The sequence below is a fragment of the Empidonax traillii genome, unplaced genomic scaffold, assembly GCF_003031625.1.
Source record: "Empidonax traillii isolate 1590-97213 ecotype Southwest subspecies unplaced genomic scaffold, ASM303162v1 scaffold1016:size208863, whole genome shotgun sequence".
NCBI classification, from domain to species: Eukaryota; Metazoa; Chordata; class Aves; order Passeriformes; family Tyrannidae; genus Empidonax; species Empidonax traillii.
Genome location: NW_020956209.1, coordinates 65,653 through 85,949, shown reverse-complemented (window position 1 = coordinate 85,949; position 20,297 = coordinate 65,653). Strand labels below are relative to the sequence as shown.

At 38.2% G+C, this 20,297-nt stretch overlaps 1 protein-coding gene across 1 annotated transcript in view; it reads left to right on the top strand.

Annotated features, from left to right (window-relative positions):
• The window catches only part of EYA1 (EYA transcriptional coactivator and phosphatase 1), a 161,925-nt gene that overhangs the window by 78,103 nt on the left and 63,525 nt on the right, over positions 1–20,297 (top strand). The window contains exons 4-9 of the mRNA XM_027904186.1: positions 1,168–1,295; positions 3,270–3,332; positions 13,252–13,332; positions 15,229–15,298; positions 15,677–15,822; positions 19,913–20,050. Coding sequence (XP_027759987.1) covers positions 1,168–1,295; positions 3,270–3,332; positions 13,252–13,332; positions 15,229–15,298; positions 15,677–15,822; positions 19,913–20,050 — 626 coding nt within the window. The remainder of the gene's footprint in view (positions 1–1,167; positions 1,296–3,269; positions 3,333–13,251; positions 13,333–15,228; positions 15,299–15,676; positions 15,823–19,912; positions 20,051–20,297) is intronic.

Sequence of the window (20,297 nt, the reverse complement as noted above, 5' to 3'; positions counted from 1 at the left end):
TGTGATAAAATGCCAGTTAAAATGTGAAAACTTCATAGCTGGAATGACACTTAGGCTTAAGGATATTCATACCATTACTGCAGGAGGAATTTTTTATACAATTTTAATAGTCTTTAAAAGAGCCTAAATACTTCTTTTAAAGTGAAAAATTGCTAGTTCAAATGCCTTGGAGGCAGAGTCAGCTATGAAGTTTCTACTGGGAACAATTACTTAGAATGAGTACATCAAATAACATCAAAAGTTTTAGGTATAAAGTGGAAGGATGGGACACTTCCGTCATAAGCCCCAACATCAACCAAAGGATATGTCATGGTTGCGATGGCTGTTGGCCTTTATATATAAAGCTATTGAAACCACCAGTCTGAAATATCCAGCGGCTTTTGTGCAGGTTAAACTTTTAATTTTTGCTTTGAATCGGAATTGTTCTCTTCTTATTTTGCCTAAGCAACAGCTGCTGAGATCCAGCAGAGTGCTAAGGCACACTAACGCCTGTATGGATTCACTGTATGTTGCTCGTATCCCTTTGCAATTGGGGCACGCTCTGTGTAATCCACAAAGCAAACAAGTGAGCAGACATAATAATGTTTTAATGCTGCATTTGTTTCAACGGAAACAGAGGAACAATTAAGTAGTTTGCCAGAGTAAACACATACATCAGGAATATCTCATTCCCTGTCAGTAGATGATAGGTTTCCACAATTGCTTCAAGTGTTTTATTTGGTTTGGAGGGCCATTATATTGCCACTGAGTGGTAAATCCTGAAAAAGCAGAGTGTTAATTTGTTGTTAAGAGAATATATGCCTTCATATGTTGGTGATTCCATCTTTGTAGGTGTCTTAAAAACAGAAGGTTACGTGAATGTTTAAAGTACAGTACTTGGAATCTAAATTTTATTCTATTACAAACTGTAAAAATAATTACAGTAGCTGGTCAGTTGTGTTTGGGGCTAAAACATGAATTAAGCACTGGAATAAGTCAAGTTGGGAGAAGCTGTTAATTTTTTTAATGGTTTTGTGATATTGATTAATAGTGGGCTGCATCTTGTAAAAGCAATTCCTGTGTAATTCATGTTGAATATGTCACTAAGAGTAGTTGCATCTTGTAAAAGCAATTCCTGTGTAATTCATGTTGAATATGTCACTAAGAGTAGTTGCATCTTGTTTTCAGGTCTATGGAAATGCAGGATCTAGCCAGCCCACATAGACGACTAAGTGGTAGTAGTGAATCCCCCAGTGGTCCAAAACTTGATAACTCCCATATAAATAATAATTCCATGACACCCAATGGCACAGAAGGTAAGCCTTTTTTTTTTTTTTTTTTTTTTTTTTTTTTTTTTTTTTTTTTTTTTTTTTTTTTTTTTTTTTTTTTTTTTTTTTTTTTTTTTTTTTTTTTTTTTTTTTTTTTTTTTTTTTTTTTTTTTTTTTTTTTTTTTTTTTTTTTTTTTTTTTTTTTTTTTTTTTTTTTTTTTTTTTTTTTTTTGAGGGTTTCATAATGTATTTGTTCTCCTTGTTGCATTGGTGTTGTTGCAGTCAGCAAGCTATATAACGTTTTACTATTTTAGATGTTCTGTGTTATTGATATGATGCATAAATCAATGTTCAGTGTTTATCAGTAGTTACTATTATCAAGTTTCAGCAATAGCTTTTGTTCCAGGTTTATGTTCCTTCCATGGAGTTTAAATGGACTGAGCAGGTACTATGTGCAGAGCTTAAGGTAAAAAAAGACAAAAAGCCTGAAAGGGAAGTTTAATGATGAGGGAGGAAAGTAGGTGTTTACAATTGCCAAAATACAAAATGCAATTTTTCAGTCTTTTTCACTATTTTGGTATTCCTTTTTATTCCCACTTTTTCCAAGCTCCTGAGGCTATGAAAGTTTTGTCAAGTAGACTAATAAAACTGTGTGTTGAAAGTTCCTCAGGCTAGCTTGCTGCTCTGATGGAGTGGCCAAAATTCAAACAGGTGTAGTAATTCAATGGGGTAAACTGATACCTATTTTTCAAGAAGCAGTCAGGCAGTTGATAAGTTATGTTTGTTCTCAGTAGAATACTAACAACAGAACAACCTAACAGCTTTTCCAGTAATATAATACATCTAGAATACATATAATAGTACATATAATGAAGCACAGAAGGGTTTATACAACAAGCAGCAAAAAATTCTCTTTCCTGTAAGATTTCCGCAGCAGTAGTGGGAAAGATCATGCATGACATTTGGCTAGCTATGTGAACAGACACTTAATGCATTACTAGGAGAGAGTGTCACACAGCTTCAATATTACTGTTCAATATAAAAATATAGGTAAACAACTGTTGTAACAGAGATATACCTTTTCTTTCCCCTAAGAATTAGGTCATATTAGTGCTGTCAGACTGTTAAGGATTATGGACATGCATTGCATGCTCCCAGGAAAGGCGCATGTCAATCAAACAAATGTCGTCCCCCCTCAATTCCCTAAACATCTCTGTTATTCATTCTAACTGGAGTCCTTGTTAGTGGGGAGGGTTTATGTGTTATCAGATTAACAGGTGTTTGTGCCAGAGTTGTGCAAAATTTAGTTTTTGCTATTGCTGTAGAAGTATTGCAATAAAATTTTAAGCCATTTGAAAAACAAAAAAACTTTTAAAGAATAAATAAAGTGCTTACTGTGTTCATGTAGTTTAAGCAGAAAAATATCTCATGATCACAGATGAGTCTTCTTTCTTTAAAATACACAAGTATGTTATTAGACTTTTATATCATATTATGAGGTGAATACCACTTTTGGTGCAGAATGAAGTTACTTGACCCTTTCAAATTAAAATTCCTCTACTTCACAAAAGCCTTTGCTGTAAACTTCACCAGCTTTAGTACCTTCTGTGTAATTTCAAGGTTTTTTGGTACCCCAAAAATAGAGAGTGTTCCTTAAAACACTGAGAGTCATCTGACTTGACTTTTTGTTCAATATGTAGTTGCTGTGTGCTGACATACACTCTGAAAAATGCTTAATATTACTATGTCAGGATATGAGCCATATGTTGTATCTATTTATTAATGCACTCTCCTCAGGTAGCAAATAATTTTGGAAATAGTATCCCAACTTATAGGTGGGTATCAGAGTTTATTGAAGAAATTCAGGTAAACCTGACAAGGTGACTTGTTTATCTGACACTATAATTTGAAAGTTTAAAAGCGTTTGGGGTGAATTCTACCCAGAAAGCTCTAACTTGCAGTACGTGTTTGCCTCCTGAGATGAAGCCAAACGGTTTTCTTTTGTTTGCCATTTTCCCTCAGGTGACATGACCCTCCTCAGCACTGCAGACTGGTTGCTCAGCCCTAGCACACAGACCCCCGCAGGTTTGCGTGGCTGCAGTGGGCGCTCAGCATGCGTTTTTCCGATGTTGTTCAGAAAGCGTCCCAAAAAATAGCTTGTGCTTGATGATTCGGGTCTAAGCTTTCTAATTTGAAAATTCCTGTCTCTGATTACTCTTAAGTGACAAATAAGGAGAAGTTTGTCAAAGAAGCACAGTAGAATAATTTATTTCTGAATTAGATGTGTGCCAAGAGACAAAATTCATAAGTGAATCAGATGCCTGAGAATCTGAAGGTGCAATTTTTACTGCTAATCTGTCTAATCTTGAGAAAATGTTTTGTTAAGCTCCTTGATCTGCTAAAGAGACTTAAGAAAAAGTGGAGTGAATGAAGCAAGAGTTTCCTATTTTTTTTAATGAAAGGTGAAGTAAAATTATTTTTTTCTGGGGTTCTTGAAGCAGAATCCTTCTGAGACACAAGTGGCTGATTCTAAGGATGGAGTCGTAAGGGTTCACCAAACACCTTTCTTAAAATGTGGCGGTGTGGTATGCTTGCTTGTTGCACATGGAGTGGAGATGTGAGATGCTGAATCTTCTCATGTTAAATATAATATGGGAAACCAGCTTCCGTTCTACCATGCTCTCATTCTCACTAACATGAAAGATCCCTCCTTTTTTGGTATAATGGATCTTTATGTGAACAAGAAGCAGGGCCTCTAGCTATTTGCATGTTATAAATATCTTGTAAAGATATGTTAAATTTGATTTGACTATGGGTGTGACTTGGGCAGGTTTCCATACCCTGAAGTGCAGGATATGTTCGCTAGATGAGGGGGAGGGGAAAAATAAAAAAGAAGAAGAAGAAAAAAATACCTGTCCCAAAGTGAAATGGCCACATTTCAAACAAATGTTCATTAATTCCTCTAAGGCACATTTTCAGACTTGTCTCTTATTGATGTTATTCTACAAGAGGATGTGGTTGGAAGATAGCTCACTGTTTTTAGCTAATATTTTTAGCTTCACACTTAGTTGTAAATTTTCAAAGCACTGAATGGGAATTCAGTTGTGTGATTGATTCTGAGTTTAATCTCTGAGTGCAGCTTATATATAATAACTCTTTGTGTGCTTGATTTCTCTTCGATAGAGCAAAATTCTTCTCTGGGCCAGGCAGCCTGGCCTTCACTGATGGGGAAGTAACAAGGAAATTATAGACCTTGACCAGTTAGAAATTTCCCAGGATCAATGCAGAGGCATAACACTAAAATGTCTGGATAAAGGCACTCAGAAAAATCTGTCCTGGTATGCTACGGTGGTGCAAATTATATAAATACTACAGTAGTTGAGGTTTCCATGTTTTCTTGTGTGTTTTTCCACACAATACCCTCTGTTGTAGAAAACAGTAGACGCTAGACACCGTAAAAATTGAGGTCCTGTATGACTTGTCTAAGAAAATCTCTTTAAAAAATTATTGAAGTAGGAATCAAAATGTTCATAGATACGCCTTATCTCTAATATTCCTTTGTCAGTGAATTGCTGGGGTGGGTTGATACTGAAGGAGTTAAAGGAACAGTGACAACAGAAGCTCATAAAATTGCCATTCGTCAAGTTTTATCAGACAGCTAGTGGCTATTCCAACACCCCTGCCCAGATCAGTAGATACACTTAGAGGGGAAAGGCTGTGAGTAATCAATGAATTTGAAAGGAGTAGGAAATCTGTTTTCTGTAGCAGACTTTCTGCCTATGATGATCTTTACTTTTATGTAAAGAATGTAAATCTAATCTGATGGATGGCATAGAGTGAGAAACAGAAACCTGTGGCCCATCATGTTGATATTTTGTGCAACTAGATGGAAAAGAATAGATGAGGACTGGGAGAGGCAGCTGTGATTTTCCAAGCAACTATACTTTGTTCATGTTAGGAGTATGGACCTGCTATGGCCCTTTTATTTGAGTGTTCAAGAAGGAAGGAGAGAAGGCATTATCATATTAAGTGGGAAGGGAAAATGGATAACAAGATCAGATTTTCAAAGATACATAGGAAGGGAGGCTTCAAAGGGAGTTGGACACCAAAATTCCTTTGGAAAAAAAATGGTTCTCACTCTTTAGGTACCTGCTGCAACATGAGAATGAGATCTCACACAAACACAGTCAAAGCTCTCCACTATGAAGCTGTCTGATGGGTCATCACTAGAAAGGTTGTTTTAAGTCTGGTGAACATAAATCCATCTTCTGGATTTCAAAAGACAGCACTGTGTAGTATGTTTGCTGTCAAGTTGCAGTATTACACAATGGGGAAAAAATTGTTTTCAGCATTTCTTAAAGTAATGGGGGAGTTAGATGTTGAAATCCATAGAGAGGGGAGAGCTGGTTATTGTTATAGCACATGGTGTAGATTTCTGTAAGTAAATTCTATTCCTATAAATTGTAATTCTAGCAATACTTTGTAGCACTCAAAATAATCTTTCACTATTACAATTAAGCCTGCTCATTGGCAATGAATGATTTTTAATTTATTCCTATTTTTTAATAATAATTCTTATTTTTTGTGTGCTTTGGGGTGCAGAGTTGTGGTAGGGGACGTCAATCTGGCAAAATGACCCTCCTTTTGGATATGCTTTGGTTCTGGTACCTTTTAATTACTTGTTTCTGGAGTTTCTGCTGATTATATAAGCTGAGGTTTCTATACTTGTGTTTTCATTGAACAGCTTTATGGTATGAAACTTGTAATTGATGCACCTTCATATTTAGAAATCCTAAAATAACAGCATACTAAAGGTATATTTAATATTTGCATTTCAGTAGGGTATTAACATCAAGAATTATTGATGCTAACTTTACTCAGTCCCAGAAGACTGCAAAAGGGCAGTTGTATGGCCAGAGGCAAAAAAATGCAGAGGTCACAGGCTCGAAAAAGCAATCTATAGAGGCTAGTAAGAATCTTCAACCTGATGGCACTACTGGGGGATAAAAATCAGATACAGCCAGTTTATGTAAAGGCAAGGAACTTGGGCTATCATTTCTTTCCTGCTCTTCACCTTTTTTTCCTTGCTGTATTACATTGGCTTCCTTCCAGACTTTTTGTCTTATCTGTGCTTTTGTTCTCCTGTTTCCCCCCGAGTCTTTCCGTCTGTTCTGAGCACATGTAGCATAATGCTCTATTATTCCTCTTTCCTAGGTATTTGGCCAGAGAAATAACTTGTCCACTTCTCTGCTGGCTCAGTCCGGCAACCCCTGTTGCAAGGTCTTGAGGAGAAAATTGGCTATTCAATATTTATGTACTTACTGTCTTGTCTGTACATATGGGCATCTGTTTTTGAAAGCTTCGCTATTTTCTTTTTTCAAGTTTTCCTGAAAGAAAGGAACTCATTTAAGTGATAAGTTAATAGCAATACCGGTTCCCATAGGCATTCCAGGGGGAAAAAATACTGCAAATGACAAATTACTTAAAGAAACAAACAAAACCAAACCAAACCCAAACAAAAACAAAGCAAAACAAAAAACCCAAACAAGCAAACAAAACAAAACAAAAGGAACATCTTGGAAGCACCATTATTTTAATATAATTTATTTTGCAAGCTTCTAGTACACGTGTTCACAGCATAGAGCAGACTGTGAATGTGGTGTGACAGTACCCTCTGAATGTGTCTGAGGGTCACAGAGTCCTTTGTGCACAGTGGCTTTGCACAGGCTGAGGAATGTCAAGGACCTGTGAAAACTGTAACTGCAACACATCATGCCAGGTGTGGTGTCCTTCCAGTAGGACCAGCCTGTTATGCATGATCTGCAGACATGCAATTGTGTGGTTGTGTGCTCAAATGTCATATGAAATGTTGTATGTTACATGCCTGACCAGTAATACAGATGAGATGGAAATCCAGCCCCAGATCAGTGTGCACCAGCAGAAACTCCAGGAAACAGAAGTAGAACATCTCAGTTAAAGATCACACTTTAGGAGGGTGGTATTTGAAGCGCGCTAGCAGCTTCACAGCCTTGTGACTTGATGATTAACATTTGTATTTGCATGTCGTAATCTTCTGAGGGGTTTTGCTTGGCGCAGGTAGATTAAAACAATGAAACTTTGTTACCCTTCGGGGTTAGCAGTGTTATATGATCCTGCCTCATTGAGTGAAGTATCTGTGCCACCTGGTTTGTGAAACAGTCCAGGTAATTTGCTGCTGCTGCTGGGTGGAGGGTAATGGATGCTAGGACTGTCCCTCTTTGTCGAGGTGAATTTGGCTTTAAGTCTGTCACTCCTGGAGTTCATACCCTGGCCAGAAATAGAGTATATTGTTTCCCATTTGTGAAAAGTCCCACCTGCTTTATCATTCTGCTTCTGTCTTCAGAATAGACTTAGTCTTGTGTCTTGTACACCTAAACAGCAGAGTGGGCTTGACTTCTCCATGCTGCTCTCTTGTTCACTTGAATACCTTTGTGTTCCCAGAAGGTAGCTGAAGACATGAAGAATGGCTGGGTCATTAATGATGCTTTGTAATTATTCTTTCTGACTGTTGTTAAAGAATATGAACATTGTACAGGAACAGTGCAAACTGTTGAACATGTGCATGGCAAAATTCCCATTAGAGAAGAGGTAGAAAAAAAAAAAAAAAAGGGAAATAGTCCATGACACCTCTAAAAGGATTGTTTTTGGATACATGCTGCCTCCATTTGGACAGGAGAGATACAAACATTTGGTATAATTGGACATGTGTGTGTGAAGGGATAAGAACATTAGTTTGACTCAGATATACTCATCTCCTAAATGCAGTTAAGGAGAATATTTTAACCCCTGACTGTACTTGTCAGATGAGTATCCACATTGAATCTTGATTAGCAGCTACAAATTCTGTCAAACCTTGTTTCTACCCAGATGGTTTTGAATTTTCTTTCTGATTTTGCACTGTAGCAGTAACACGTTTTCTTTGTAAATGTAAAGTTTTTACTGCTAGATGAGCAGGTACAATGACATTAAAGCTCTCTCAGCTGTAATGAATAACATAAGAGGAAGATGAGGGTTCTGGGGCTATATGCAGAGAAAGCTAGGTGTTAGCCACAGCCCAAATTCTGCAGAAGTTTTGAAGCCTCTCACATCAGAGAAGGGGAGAGCAGGAAACCATCTGGGCTTGAAGCAGAATGTGCTGGTTTGAGCAGGGACTTTCTTTGAAAACTAATCATAAATTTAGGTGGGAAATTACCTTCTAGTAGTTTCCAGACAATGACATTCAGGAAGAGTTCTCTGCCTTGAGAAGCAGGAACAAGTAAGTTTATCAGGCTTCATGGTCAGGAACTGATGATTTGATAATCTGTGATAAAAAGAGAGAATAATATCCTGGATAGGAATTAGCATAATTGAGTAACCTTCAGTAACCTTCAGTAACCTTCAGTAACCTTCAGTAACCTTCAGTAACCTGTTTATAATTGCAAGATTCTGCACCCTAGAGAAGTGTTTGGATAAAATAGTGGAAAGTATAATCAACTTAGAGATTCAAGGAAGAATTTTTGTCTCATTGCTAGTGACAAGTATCCATTCTGATTTAATATATATGGCGTAGCTGTTGACAAAGATTAGTTCAGTAGAGCAAGCCTTTTTTAGATATTTTAGATAATAAAAGCAATTTTAGAAAGATATTTAAAAACCTTACCTTTTGCATGCTTGAAGGAGCAATTGTTATGAGATATTCCTACAACTTCTGTGTTAGGAGTGGCCAAATATTAGGTCTCTAAATCCATATTTAAAATAGCCAGCACCTCATTCCTCGTAGCACTCTTCACTGGTACATTCACCAGAAACTGCATGACAAACTGTGAACTAAGGAAGTTGTTACTTGGCCAGTGAGCCACATGAACTTGTGGGTTCTGGTCTGAAATTCTCTTTCTCAGCAGAGTTCAGAAACTGCTCTGTAAGTAATCTTTAGCAACCTTTTGCAATATGTTTGACTAAACACCATGTTGCACTTGCTGTCTCTGAGTGTCTTAAGAAGAAATATCTTGACAATCAATATAACATTAGATCATCAGTTAATCTAACTCTGAATTTTCATGCCTTTTTTGTCCTCCAAGCTAACATTTTTGTTATTATCTGCTACTCCTGTTTTTTTCTATTATCATATTATGGTTTTTTTCTACATCGTTTTTTCTTAAATCTTGTTTTTAGAATTTCACAAATGACCAGAAAAGAAAAATATGGAGGAAAAATATCTCTCTGTTGACATAGTTTCTTTAGCTCCTTAGTATATAACCAAAATTATATCAGAAGTTCTAAATAAACATCGAATTTTTGCTGCAGATTATGAATACATTAGATTTCTCCTTGAACTTTTTATTGATAATCTGTTTTATTGCATGAGTGATTTTGCTGGCACTAAAACTTAGTAGTACATTGCTAAATCAGAGTCTGTCTCTAGAATTCAAGTCTGATGATTCTACAACTGTGTAAAAGTCAGTTTTGATAAAGGAGCAGCAGAAATCGGAGCTCTTCTGTGTCACTTTCTGATGTTTGCCACAACTGAGTGTGGTGTTGGCAGTTACTGGCGAGCTTGCAAAGTGTGCTGTGTAGATGTGGCAATATTCCCACTCACTTCCTAGTGTCATCCTTTGAAAGCTTAGAATGTTGCAGAAATGTTAACTGTCGTGGAAAATGTGAAGAGCTGAAATCCAGAGCATGCTTAAGCAGCATGCGGCAGGGCCAGATCCATGCCCGTCCAAAGCCTGGCTTCCTTGGACAGCTCCACATGTCTCTCATGATAGACGTGGATTACTGATGTGCTACTGGGATAGACTGTGAGACTTGTAACCTTAGGCAGTCCCTTTGCAGCTCTCTTTCCCAATGATTCTGGGATGAAATATGCTCCCCTGCAGGTCAGTTTTTGTCTTTGACAAGTTAGAGACCTTTCCTTTGCAGTAAGAGTACACATGGTAAACATTTCAAAAGGTAACCCCCATGGCTATTCTTCTTTCTCTTCAAAAGAATCATAGAACAGTTTGGGTTGGAAGAGATCTTAAAGATCATCTAGTTCCAGCTCCACTGCCTTGGGCAGGGACAGCTTTAATTAGACCAGGAGGCTCAGAGCCCCATCCCACCTGGCCTTGAAAACTTCCTGGGCTTGGGCATCCACAGCTTCTCTGGGCAACCTGTTCATTGCCTTACCAGCCTTGCAGTAAAGAATTTCTTCCTAATTGTCTAATCTAAATCTACCTTCTGCCAGTTTGAAGCCGATTCCTTTTGTCTCATCTCTTCATGCCCTTGTAAAATGTCCATCTCCATCTTTCTTATAGGCCCCTTCAGGTACTGGAAGGCCTCAATCAGATCACCTCTAAGCCTGCTCTTTTTCCAACTGAACAATCCCAATTCTCTCAGTCTTTCCTTGTAAGAGAGGTGGTCCATCCCTCTATTCATCTTGGTTGCCTTCCTCTGGACAGGCTCCAACAAGACAATGTACATCCTGTGCCAGGAGCCCCAGAGCTGGAGGCAGTACTCTAGGTAGTGTCTCAGAAAGCAGAGTAGAGGGACAAAATCCCCTCCCTCACCCTGCTGACCATGCTGTTTTTGATGCAGTCCAGGATGCAATTGGCTTTCTGGGCTGCAGATACATATTGTTAGCTCATGTTCAGCCTCTCATCCACCAGCACCCCCAAATCCTTCTTGGGAGGGCTGCTTTTATCTAAAACAACTGATGCTGTACTTCTCTATGTTGTGTGAAGTGATTCAGTGTAGTCCTTGGACTGCTAATTTGCAGTTATCCAAGAGTGAGGAATATGGAATTTTACTTTTGCAGGAAAGAAGAGGAAGTGTTTGGAGAAAGCGTATACTGAAAACTTCCACCCTCTACTCCAATTTAGGTTGATCTGTCTTATCTTCCTCTCTTTTCCCCAGCAACTGTTAGCTATGGAGGAAAGCACCTTTCATTGTTATTTCCAAAAGCATAATTGCATTATGGAAATTAGGTTCAGAAGATTTGCAGATTTTGGGGAAAGTTGGAGTAGTCTATGAGAGAAGTATTAGTCTGTAAAATATAGTTGTGAGAAATCTACTTCTAAGGAAAAACAGAAGATAATGTAGATGATACGATTCTTCATCTCTAGATTAACAAACTGCAGAACATCCTGTAAAAGTCTGGTAGTTTCTGAAAAATTTCTTGTGATAGACACTTTGCAATTAGTATTTTATTGCATCTTATGTTACACTTTGAGTATTTAGTGTTTAAATGAATGGTGGATAATTTATATGCTGCGTTTTTAAGAAATACCTTTGTATTAGAGTTACAGTTCAGATCATGAGTGCACTTTTGAAGTGCACCTCTTGACCACCCTTCCTTATCATGTTACTTTACCTTGTGGAGTCTCTTGTACTTCACTTCTTTCAAAAAAGTTGCAGAAGTGCAGCTAATATTCTCCAGCTGAATAACCCCCCTCAAAAACGCCTAACCTATGGAAACTGGACCCCCTGCACCAACCATTTCACTGCATGAAACTTTTCTTACAGGGATACTACTGCAGACATAGCAAGTTTTGTGTTGAGCTAAGTACTGACTTCCCAAGTTAGCAGACTAAAATCCTGCATGAGAGTCAAAAGAAAATAGTAGGCAATCAGTAAAATCTTGAGAGATAGCTCTCTAACCTCATGGATAAGGTTTGGTGAAGGAAATAGACATGCAGAAATAAAAATTTGGGTTGGCAATGGAAGAAAAGTTCATTCGTCAAAAGAGGGAAGTGCCTCTGCCTCGCTCTTTCCAAACCTGGTACCAAAAGGTTTTTGCTAGGGATGGTATCCCTGAACCTGTATGAATAGACAAACATACGTGCACAGATATATGCATGTATGATGACATTAAGGCCTTACATGTCAAATAGGGTGCAGTTTACCTTGGTTTTCGCAGATTGACTTTCCACAGTGTGACAGAACTGCCTCACTGAAAGGTCAGGTATGCACCAGCGCTGGTGTGTGGGAAGTGGCGTCTGTCTGTGTCAACAAGAATGAAAACCCAGGGGGGCAGAGATGTTGATAGTAAGATCAGCTCCATTGTTTTCTGAAACATCATCCTCAATTGCTTTTGGTGTACTGTAACTCCAAAATACAAATGTGTAAAAATGGATTTGAGAGATTGCTATGTTGATCTCCCTGGGAGTAAGGATTATGCCTATTTTACATCCATGGCAGGTCAGTCCCATTCTTGCTTTATGGATGAGGATACTGTCATTGCAGAGTTTGCACTGGAGCAGTGGAAACAGAAATTGTTTATTTACTTGAGGCTTTATTAAAAGTAATTAATTAATTATTAATTATAATTAAGCATGAGCCAGGAGATAATCTCTCTTGGTTTCATTCTTTTTTACTCTCTGATAGCTGTGTTGGGTTGTGGATGCAGAGGGAATGAAATGTAAAAGCATTCCTTGAAGTATCTGTTGAGAATTGTGTCCCTTTCATTTATTCAGGGTCATTGAGAATAAAGTTTTCATTTTGAGAGGAGAAATTCACCATGAGGAAAGTGTTTTACTTCATCACATCTGAAAATTTACTTGAATGGAAACAAAATTTGAACAAGCCTTAGTGAAAACCGTTTAAAAATTATTTCCTTTTTTGACTTCTTCAACTTGCTGCCTTTCGTCTGTAAATGCTGTGTGACCTGATCTAAATGTGGACCCTTATTGTTGGGTCTGCAGGATTAAGAGGAATCAGGACAGGTGCAGAGAGTTGCATGGGGACTTCTGGTTTGTTACAGTGGCTCTTATTCCTTGGGGACAGAAATAACCCTCTTGATCATCTTATATGTATGTGTAAATCATAGCTGCCAGTACTTTGCATTGTTTGTATGCGCAAATACATAAAATGCAAAATATCGATAGCCATGATTTAAAACACTTTTGGCAGATTTTTGTTTTATTGAGTTTGTGTCTGTAGTGAGTGTGTGTGCATGAGCATGCAAAAATATTAGGTGCATATAGAATATCTTTTGTTTGTATTTTTATAGTTAAAACAGAACCAATGAACAGCAGTGAGATTGCTACTACTACTACCACGGACGGGTCTTTAGACAATTTCTCAGGATCAGGTAAGGAATAAACAAAGGTCTTAGGCTCAGTATTTTTATATTTCCTGTTTTCTTATCCCACGTGGTCTGAACCTGTACACATCTGTTAAAAAGCCTTGTGCATTTTCCAGCTCTTGCCTATTTCTGTTCATCTAAGTGGAAGTCAACAGGAGTTTTCCCTGAGTAAGGAGCATTACAGTATCGGGCTTATTAATGCCCATTGGTATGTTTGATGGGAGTCTCACTAGGGAGCATTCTGGCCCAGAGTAATTTTAATCTCTTTTCTGTGAGTAAACATACATGCCTCTTGTGATTAGTATTGTAACTGAGGGGTAGGTCTTCCTCATTTATTGTAACTCATTATTACGAAGGTATTCATTCTTTTGTCAAGCTTCTTTTCTTCTTGAAAGCCAAACATCTTAGTTTCTGGCATGGAGGAGACAAACGCTGTGAGAACAACCTGGGGTGTTTTCACAGTTTTGCCTACCTGTGGACTAACTGTGGTATTTCTAGCACATAGTTTTTATGGTGTAAATCAAATTAAAAAGGGATCTAATACTATATTGTGGGATTATATTTTTATAGAAGCAAAATTTGACATCTAGCAACCAGTCAGGCTCCAAGTAGCTACCCCTTTGCCGGTCTTGTCACAGCCTCCATTTTCTGCACAAGCTGTTGAATATGAAAGCATCAAACCTGAAAGCCCTCCAAAAAATAGAGTGTTTTAGTTCTCTAAAAGAAGAAAAGACAGCATCTTTAACACTAGTTATGTACATCTGTGGTGATCAGACTAAAGGTTGGACTGTAACATTTGACAAGTCTGCAGCCTCGCAGACCACAGAAAATAAAAATTACCAGGCATGGAAGGCACAGAAAGAGGTTTCTTGCTTCACAAGGACTCCTGGAGTATAAAGATGATGGATTTTCCCTGTAGCTGGCTAGGAAAGGGGTAGCTGGCAAAGGGTAATTATGCGTGCCTTGTTTATTTCCAAGTACTTAGCAATAGGGCCTGTTGTTTCTCTGGCTGTCTGATTTTACAGTAGTCTCCTAACCTGCCGCTGACCCCTTCCTGGCAAAGGCTTCCAAACCCACCTTGGGACCTAAAGGAGAAGTGACACCCAAACAGTAACCAGAGAGGGAAGGGCTCCCAAAAATAACACCCTGAGCAGAGTATGCCAGCACACCCACCACACTCCTGGCAGCACCCAAAAATACTGACAGGAATGGGGATGGGTTGGTGTGTAAGGCTCTGTGTCAGCAGCACGAGGCTGCCGGGGGAGCAGCTCACGGAGCAGCCTCCTCAGCTTAAGTGTTTCACTAACAACATCTGCACCTTGTACATCTTTATGCAACACTGGCTGATTCGAAGGTCTGAAAGCATTTTGGAAAGCAGATAAGATGGAGGAAAATATATGGAAGTGTAATACGGTAATACATAGTCTGTATCAGGAATTTTTTTTTTTTAAGAAAGAGGCACGTGCTCTGAAGCTGGCCATATGTTTTCAATCGAGGCACGCATAAAGCTCCTTCATAAAATGTAGGTCTTAAAAATTCTAAAAGTTAATAAAATGTTGCACTTGAGATATCAACAACCCTTTGAAAATATGAAGGGAAATGTTTCCATTAGGAAATAGGTTGTTTGCATTGAAAATGTTGTCTGTGTGCAGCCAAAGAATAAACTATCGCTCAGGAGTTGTACAAAGGGGCAATTTAGTATTTGAGATTTGCAATCAAGATTTTAATGTTAAGCATTCTTGTGTAGTTCCTGATAAAATATTATTTTCTATCTAAGGTATCAATGATATTTGAATTTAATTAAACTCTTGTTAATACTCTGAAATTCTATTAGGAAAAATAATATTTACCTTTGGTGTGTGTATTTACACTTCTGTGTGCTTTCTTTTCTCCTTGGTGCAGCAATTGGAAGCAGTGGTTTCAGCCCAAGACAAACACACCAGTTCTCCCCGCCACAGATTTACCCTTCCAAGTATGATATCTTTTTAAAATAATAATAGTACTAGTAATAATAATAACTGAAATAGCCAGATTTTAACATCATATAAAATAATAATTGGGTCCATCTGTTAAGCCATAATTTAAACCACAGCAGCTTCTAGGGAAAAATGTGGGTTTTTAAAAATTATAAAATGTATTTGTAAAATATCTGTAAGTTCTTATTTTACCTATACTTTTATTATTGATTTCTTATTGTTGTTTTGTCTCTCTCTTATAGTTTCTGTTGTCTAGCATGGCCTATGATTATGTATTAATGAAGTAGCAGGATTATATTAAGACTAAAAATAAGTACCTGCATGTCTGTCTCATGCAGTGTCTGTCTTTTTTTTCTGTCATTTGTAATTAATAGCAGACCCTACCCACATATTCTTCCTACCCCGTCTTCACAAACGATGGCAGCATATGGGCAGACACAGTTTACAACGGGAATGCAACAAGCTACAGCCTACGCCACTTACCCCCAGCCCGGCCAACCCTATGGAATCCCTTCATATGGTAAGAGGTCACGTCTGTGTTATTTTATTACTGAGGTAAATATTCTTTAGATCAAGATTATGTGACCCTTGTGTTGGTACTTAGTGAGAAAGTTGTGCTCTGGAGCATTTCTTGTGGAAGACTGGTCATTTCCTCACATTGGAATGAGTGATGCTTAATTTATGTATTAAAGAACTAAGAATGTGCACAAGAGTATGACTCCATTTTGGGATCAGAGAGAGAGGTTCATTAGCTTTTTGGTGGTGATATAAAAAAACCAGCATTCAAATGGGAAAAGAGATCCACGGGCTTCCATTAGACAGGCATGGCCCCTGGTGACTTGCTGAGGAGCTCTGCTCTCCAGCAGTGCAGTAGGTTACATTGGTGCATAAAGGTCTGAATTTCAGCTGATACAGATCATTGCAACCCAGATGAATCCATGAAACTATGCTGATTTTCAGCAGGACAAACAAAACTGATTGAAAAGGACCGTTCCCCCCCCCCCCCCAAAAAGAATTCACTTTCCAATATTTTAAAAATCCCTGGAGGTGAGAATTGAGGTAAATTGATGCTAAATCTCTGTCTGCCTAATGAAGGAGATAGTACTAAGTAGCAAATATTTCCGAAAAAATTTAATTTAAAAACAAGCTGCTGTGGGTGAGACCATTTTCCTGCCAGACTGTCTGCTGGCAGACCACATAGCAGTGCAGCAGCAAGGATGCATTATTAGAAAATAGGCCTCATATTCCTCTGGGGGCATATATTAAAAATATACAATCCACATGCTTTGAGCAGTAAAAATACATTATGTAAAGATAAATTCAGATGATTTAAGTTTTATGCAAAAAGGACAGAACTCATCATAAAAGCTGTTCCATTTAAAATTGTTAAAAGTTTTAAGTGCAAAACTGGTGAATCTTTCATCCTGAAATCTGCAAGTTGAAATCCAAGGGATTTCAAGTATATCCTATAGCGGATTATTGTGAACAAAAGAAATACCTTATTATTTCCCCTTACTTTAAAATATGGTTCTAAACATAAATTGGATGTTTCAGTTCAAATCCACATATTTTAAGCTTACATTATGTAGATGGAGAGTCTTACACATACACACACACAAAAGCTCCTCTTGCTGATGAGAGGTTGTCTGCTAATTCCATCTGGATCAGGTGGGGTGATAACAGATGACCCCTTTCCCCACCACGCTTTTTTTGACCTGTTTCTCCTGCGGACACCTCGTGTTCATACTTGGCTGACTGTGGAGCTTGGGCAGCCCAAACACTGACTTTTTTTGGTTTTTTGCTTGGTTTCCCTGGATGAAATCCTGACCTCAATGAAGTCAACTCTAAAATTCCCACTGACTTCAGCCAGGCCTTGATTTCACTACTTGAGTTTAGCTGTCTCACTGTCGTCGGAGCTGTAATTGAGAGTTGCTTTACTTGGCAACTGCTCTCAGGGGTTAACATGCCTGCCTGCTCTTTTGTTTTGTTTTGTTTTCTTGCCTAGTCCATCCCCCATGCCTAGGACTTCAAATAATTTTGTCTAACATTTTACACACTGAAACCCTCAGTTCCTAAGCAAAGTGGATTTTTACATGTTTTGTTCTTTTCAGACAGTGATTTGTGGCTGGAACTAAGGTGCCTCTTACTGATATGCTTTACTGGAGCAATATTTAAAAGCAAATAACAATTAAAAATTTTTAGGACCTTACATCATATAAATTTTTTGCATATATAAAGCACATCATATAATCTGTGCTCCCAAATTAAATTATGCAGGGGGCATTGGGATGCTCATTTGCAACAGGCAAAAACTGAAACCTTACTTAGAGCCAAATTCTCCTCTTTGGTCTTCAGCTTAGGCCTCATATATCCTCTGTCTTGCCTTTCTTTCATCGAGGCAGAATCTTCCATTTCCATCAGGTATAAAGAGAGAAGACTTATGACATATGTGAAAGAAAAAACTGTGTTGAGCAGGGGCCTCTTGCTTTTTGTTTCTTTACTCCCGGTCTACTGGAAGAAAAAGTATTCATGAATTCCCATATCAGCCTTTCTCAAGTTTTCTCTTGAAAAAGTTTTCTCTTGAAAAAGGGCAAAGTTTGGGAAGGTGCTGTCTCAAATGCATCTCTATCCTCTTCATTTTTCCACTTCCCCACCTCCACAGCGGTGCAGCCGTGCAGGCAGGAAGGGGGGTGGAGGAGAATGCCATTGACAGCTGCTGCCCAGGGGCTCCTGGCTCTGCTTCATCTGCAAAGCCCCTGAGGAGGTTGGAGAATTTCCTGAAACTGTTTCCTCCTGCCTGCTCCAGCAGCAGCTTCTAGCAAAGGCTTTGCTTACCAGCTTCTTTACTTTCGAGATCTTGGCAGTCCCCTTGTGTTTTCTCACTCTCCCTTCCCACTTCCTTGCATATATTAGACTTGGGAAAAGAAGGGAGCATCAAGGTTTGATGAGTGAAGGCCTTCAGGATGAGAGCAGGTGGGAAGAGTAAGTCCCAGGAGATGAAAGGCTCTTCATAGCATGGAGGTTTGCAAAAGGGCATCTCAGTGCCAAGTTGTCTTCACTCAAGTGGCATCCTCCTGCTGCTGCCTTTGATCGTCTCCTCCCACGTGGTCTGAGATGGAGAATTAAATCACACTGTTAAAAAAAATTTTGACTACAAATTTAATTCTTGATTTAGTTAAACTTTCTCTAAGCAATATTTAATCAGCATTTCAGAAGTCCTTAAACAGATAGCAAATAAGGATAATTGATACCAAATCATCCATAGCAGGAGTTTCCCCTTGAAAATGAGGTGTCAGATTTGTCATTGGGACAGTTTAATTGTAACCTGAAACAGAAGAAGCAAGTAAACATCAGGGAAAAACAAGCAAACAGGAATAGTCTGGCAGTTAGCAGGTCTGGCAGAAGGAATTAAGGGTAAATAATGACAGCAGTTGAAAAATAATTATGAGGATGGCAGAAAATATGCTGCTATTTGTATATAGGGAGGTATTGAAGTTTTGCAAACATAGTAACTTCTCAGCCTTTTCCTACCTTCAAACATCATTGAATATTGTTTAAAAAAATCCAACCAGGAAATGGGCTTAGATTAACAGTAATTTTCAAAGGAATGTTACTAATTCACACTTAGATACTTCAGTTCAAATATCGGTGGTTTCTGAACAATGAGGTATCACTGAATGCCACAGTGAAACCTAAGAATATTGTATCACTTTTCCATTGCTTTGGCTATAATTATTTTTAAATGTTGGTTCATACTGGGACAACTTTATAATTAAAACTAAGAGACAGGGGCTAAACTGTGTGCATTTCCTCAGTATTTTACTTGCTGATATTTACTTGCTTGTTGCCTTACAAACTGTGGGAAGAGTCACTGAACTTGGGCAGCAAGTCATTATTGATCGGACTTAGGATTCTTTTATAATTAAATTTAGAAATGAGAGAGTAATGCGATGTGTAATGGATTTCCCTGTCAGTGCAGATTAATGACTCTCTGCTATTTTTTCCCAGTTTGGCAGGTTGCTTCAGGAATAGTTCTTGTCTATTAGGTGATTATTTGTTAAAAGACTAAATGCCTCCTATAGTGTTTAATTAGCTTTGAAAAATCATCATTACACTTAATACTGCTAGTTCTCTTCATCCACTTCTAATTCCTTAGAAATTAAGTAGCACTAGGAGCTGAGAGGAATATTATACAATGCAAATCTCAGTTATGTCTTTAATAGGTAGATGGCAGGAGAGCTTGGTTATGCTATGTTTCATTAAAATCATACAAAGTTGCTAATCTACCTCTGTGCAATGTCATGAATATATGGAAAAGTTTGCCTCTGGCAGGAAAGGAAAAAAGGAATAATGCAACTTCCTGTTCATGTATAAATTTCTTTTGCAGTTATTGGAAACACAGTTTTGAATTTAACCTCTCCCTGGTGAACTTCAGTTTTCCATGTGCTTTTAGACTGCCCTTACCCTGTTCATTTGTGCATGCTCTCGGTATTTGTTCTCTCATGCAAGCAATAGTAGTTTTATCTTAAAATTGCTGTTAATTAAGTGATTTTATTTTCCATCCCTGTTTGAATATGAACAAATAGATTTGCTGTCACTAACTGATTTAGGTGCATTGTGGGCAGGCATCAAGACAGAAGGTGGATTGGCACAGTCACAGTCACCTGGACAGACTGGATTTCTAAGCTACGGTGCCAGCTTTAGCACACCTCAACCTGGACAGGCTCCCTATAGCTACCAGATGCAAGGTCTGTATAAACAGATATTACCATTAATTAGATACAGTTAATGCTATGGTGGTTTTCTTTTTCTCCTCATTTCTTTGCATTCCTGGAATAAAAATGAATATTCGCTTGAGCACTTACCTCTGATGTTACTGCAGTTGGAGCTGAAATGATGATTGCCTTTGTTGAGAGCAGTGACAGATCAGCTCTCAGCAGTTTGGAAGATCCCTTCCTTCATTAAATTTTAAATAGTAAAGTGTTCTAGTGTTAT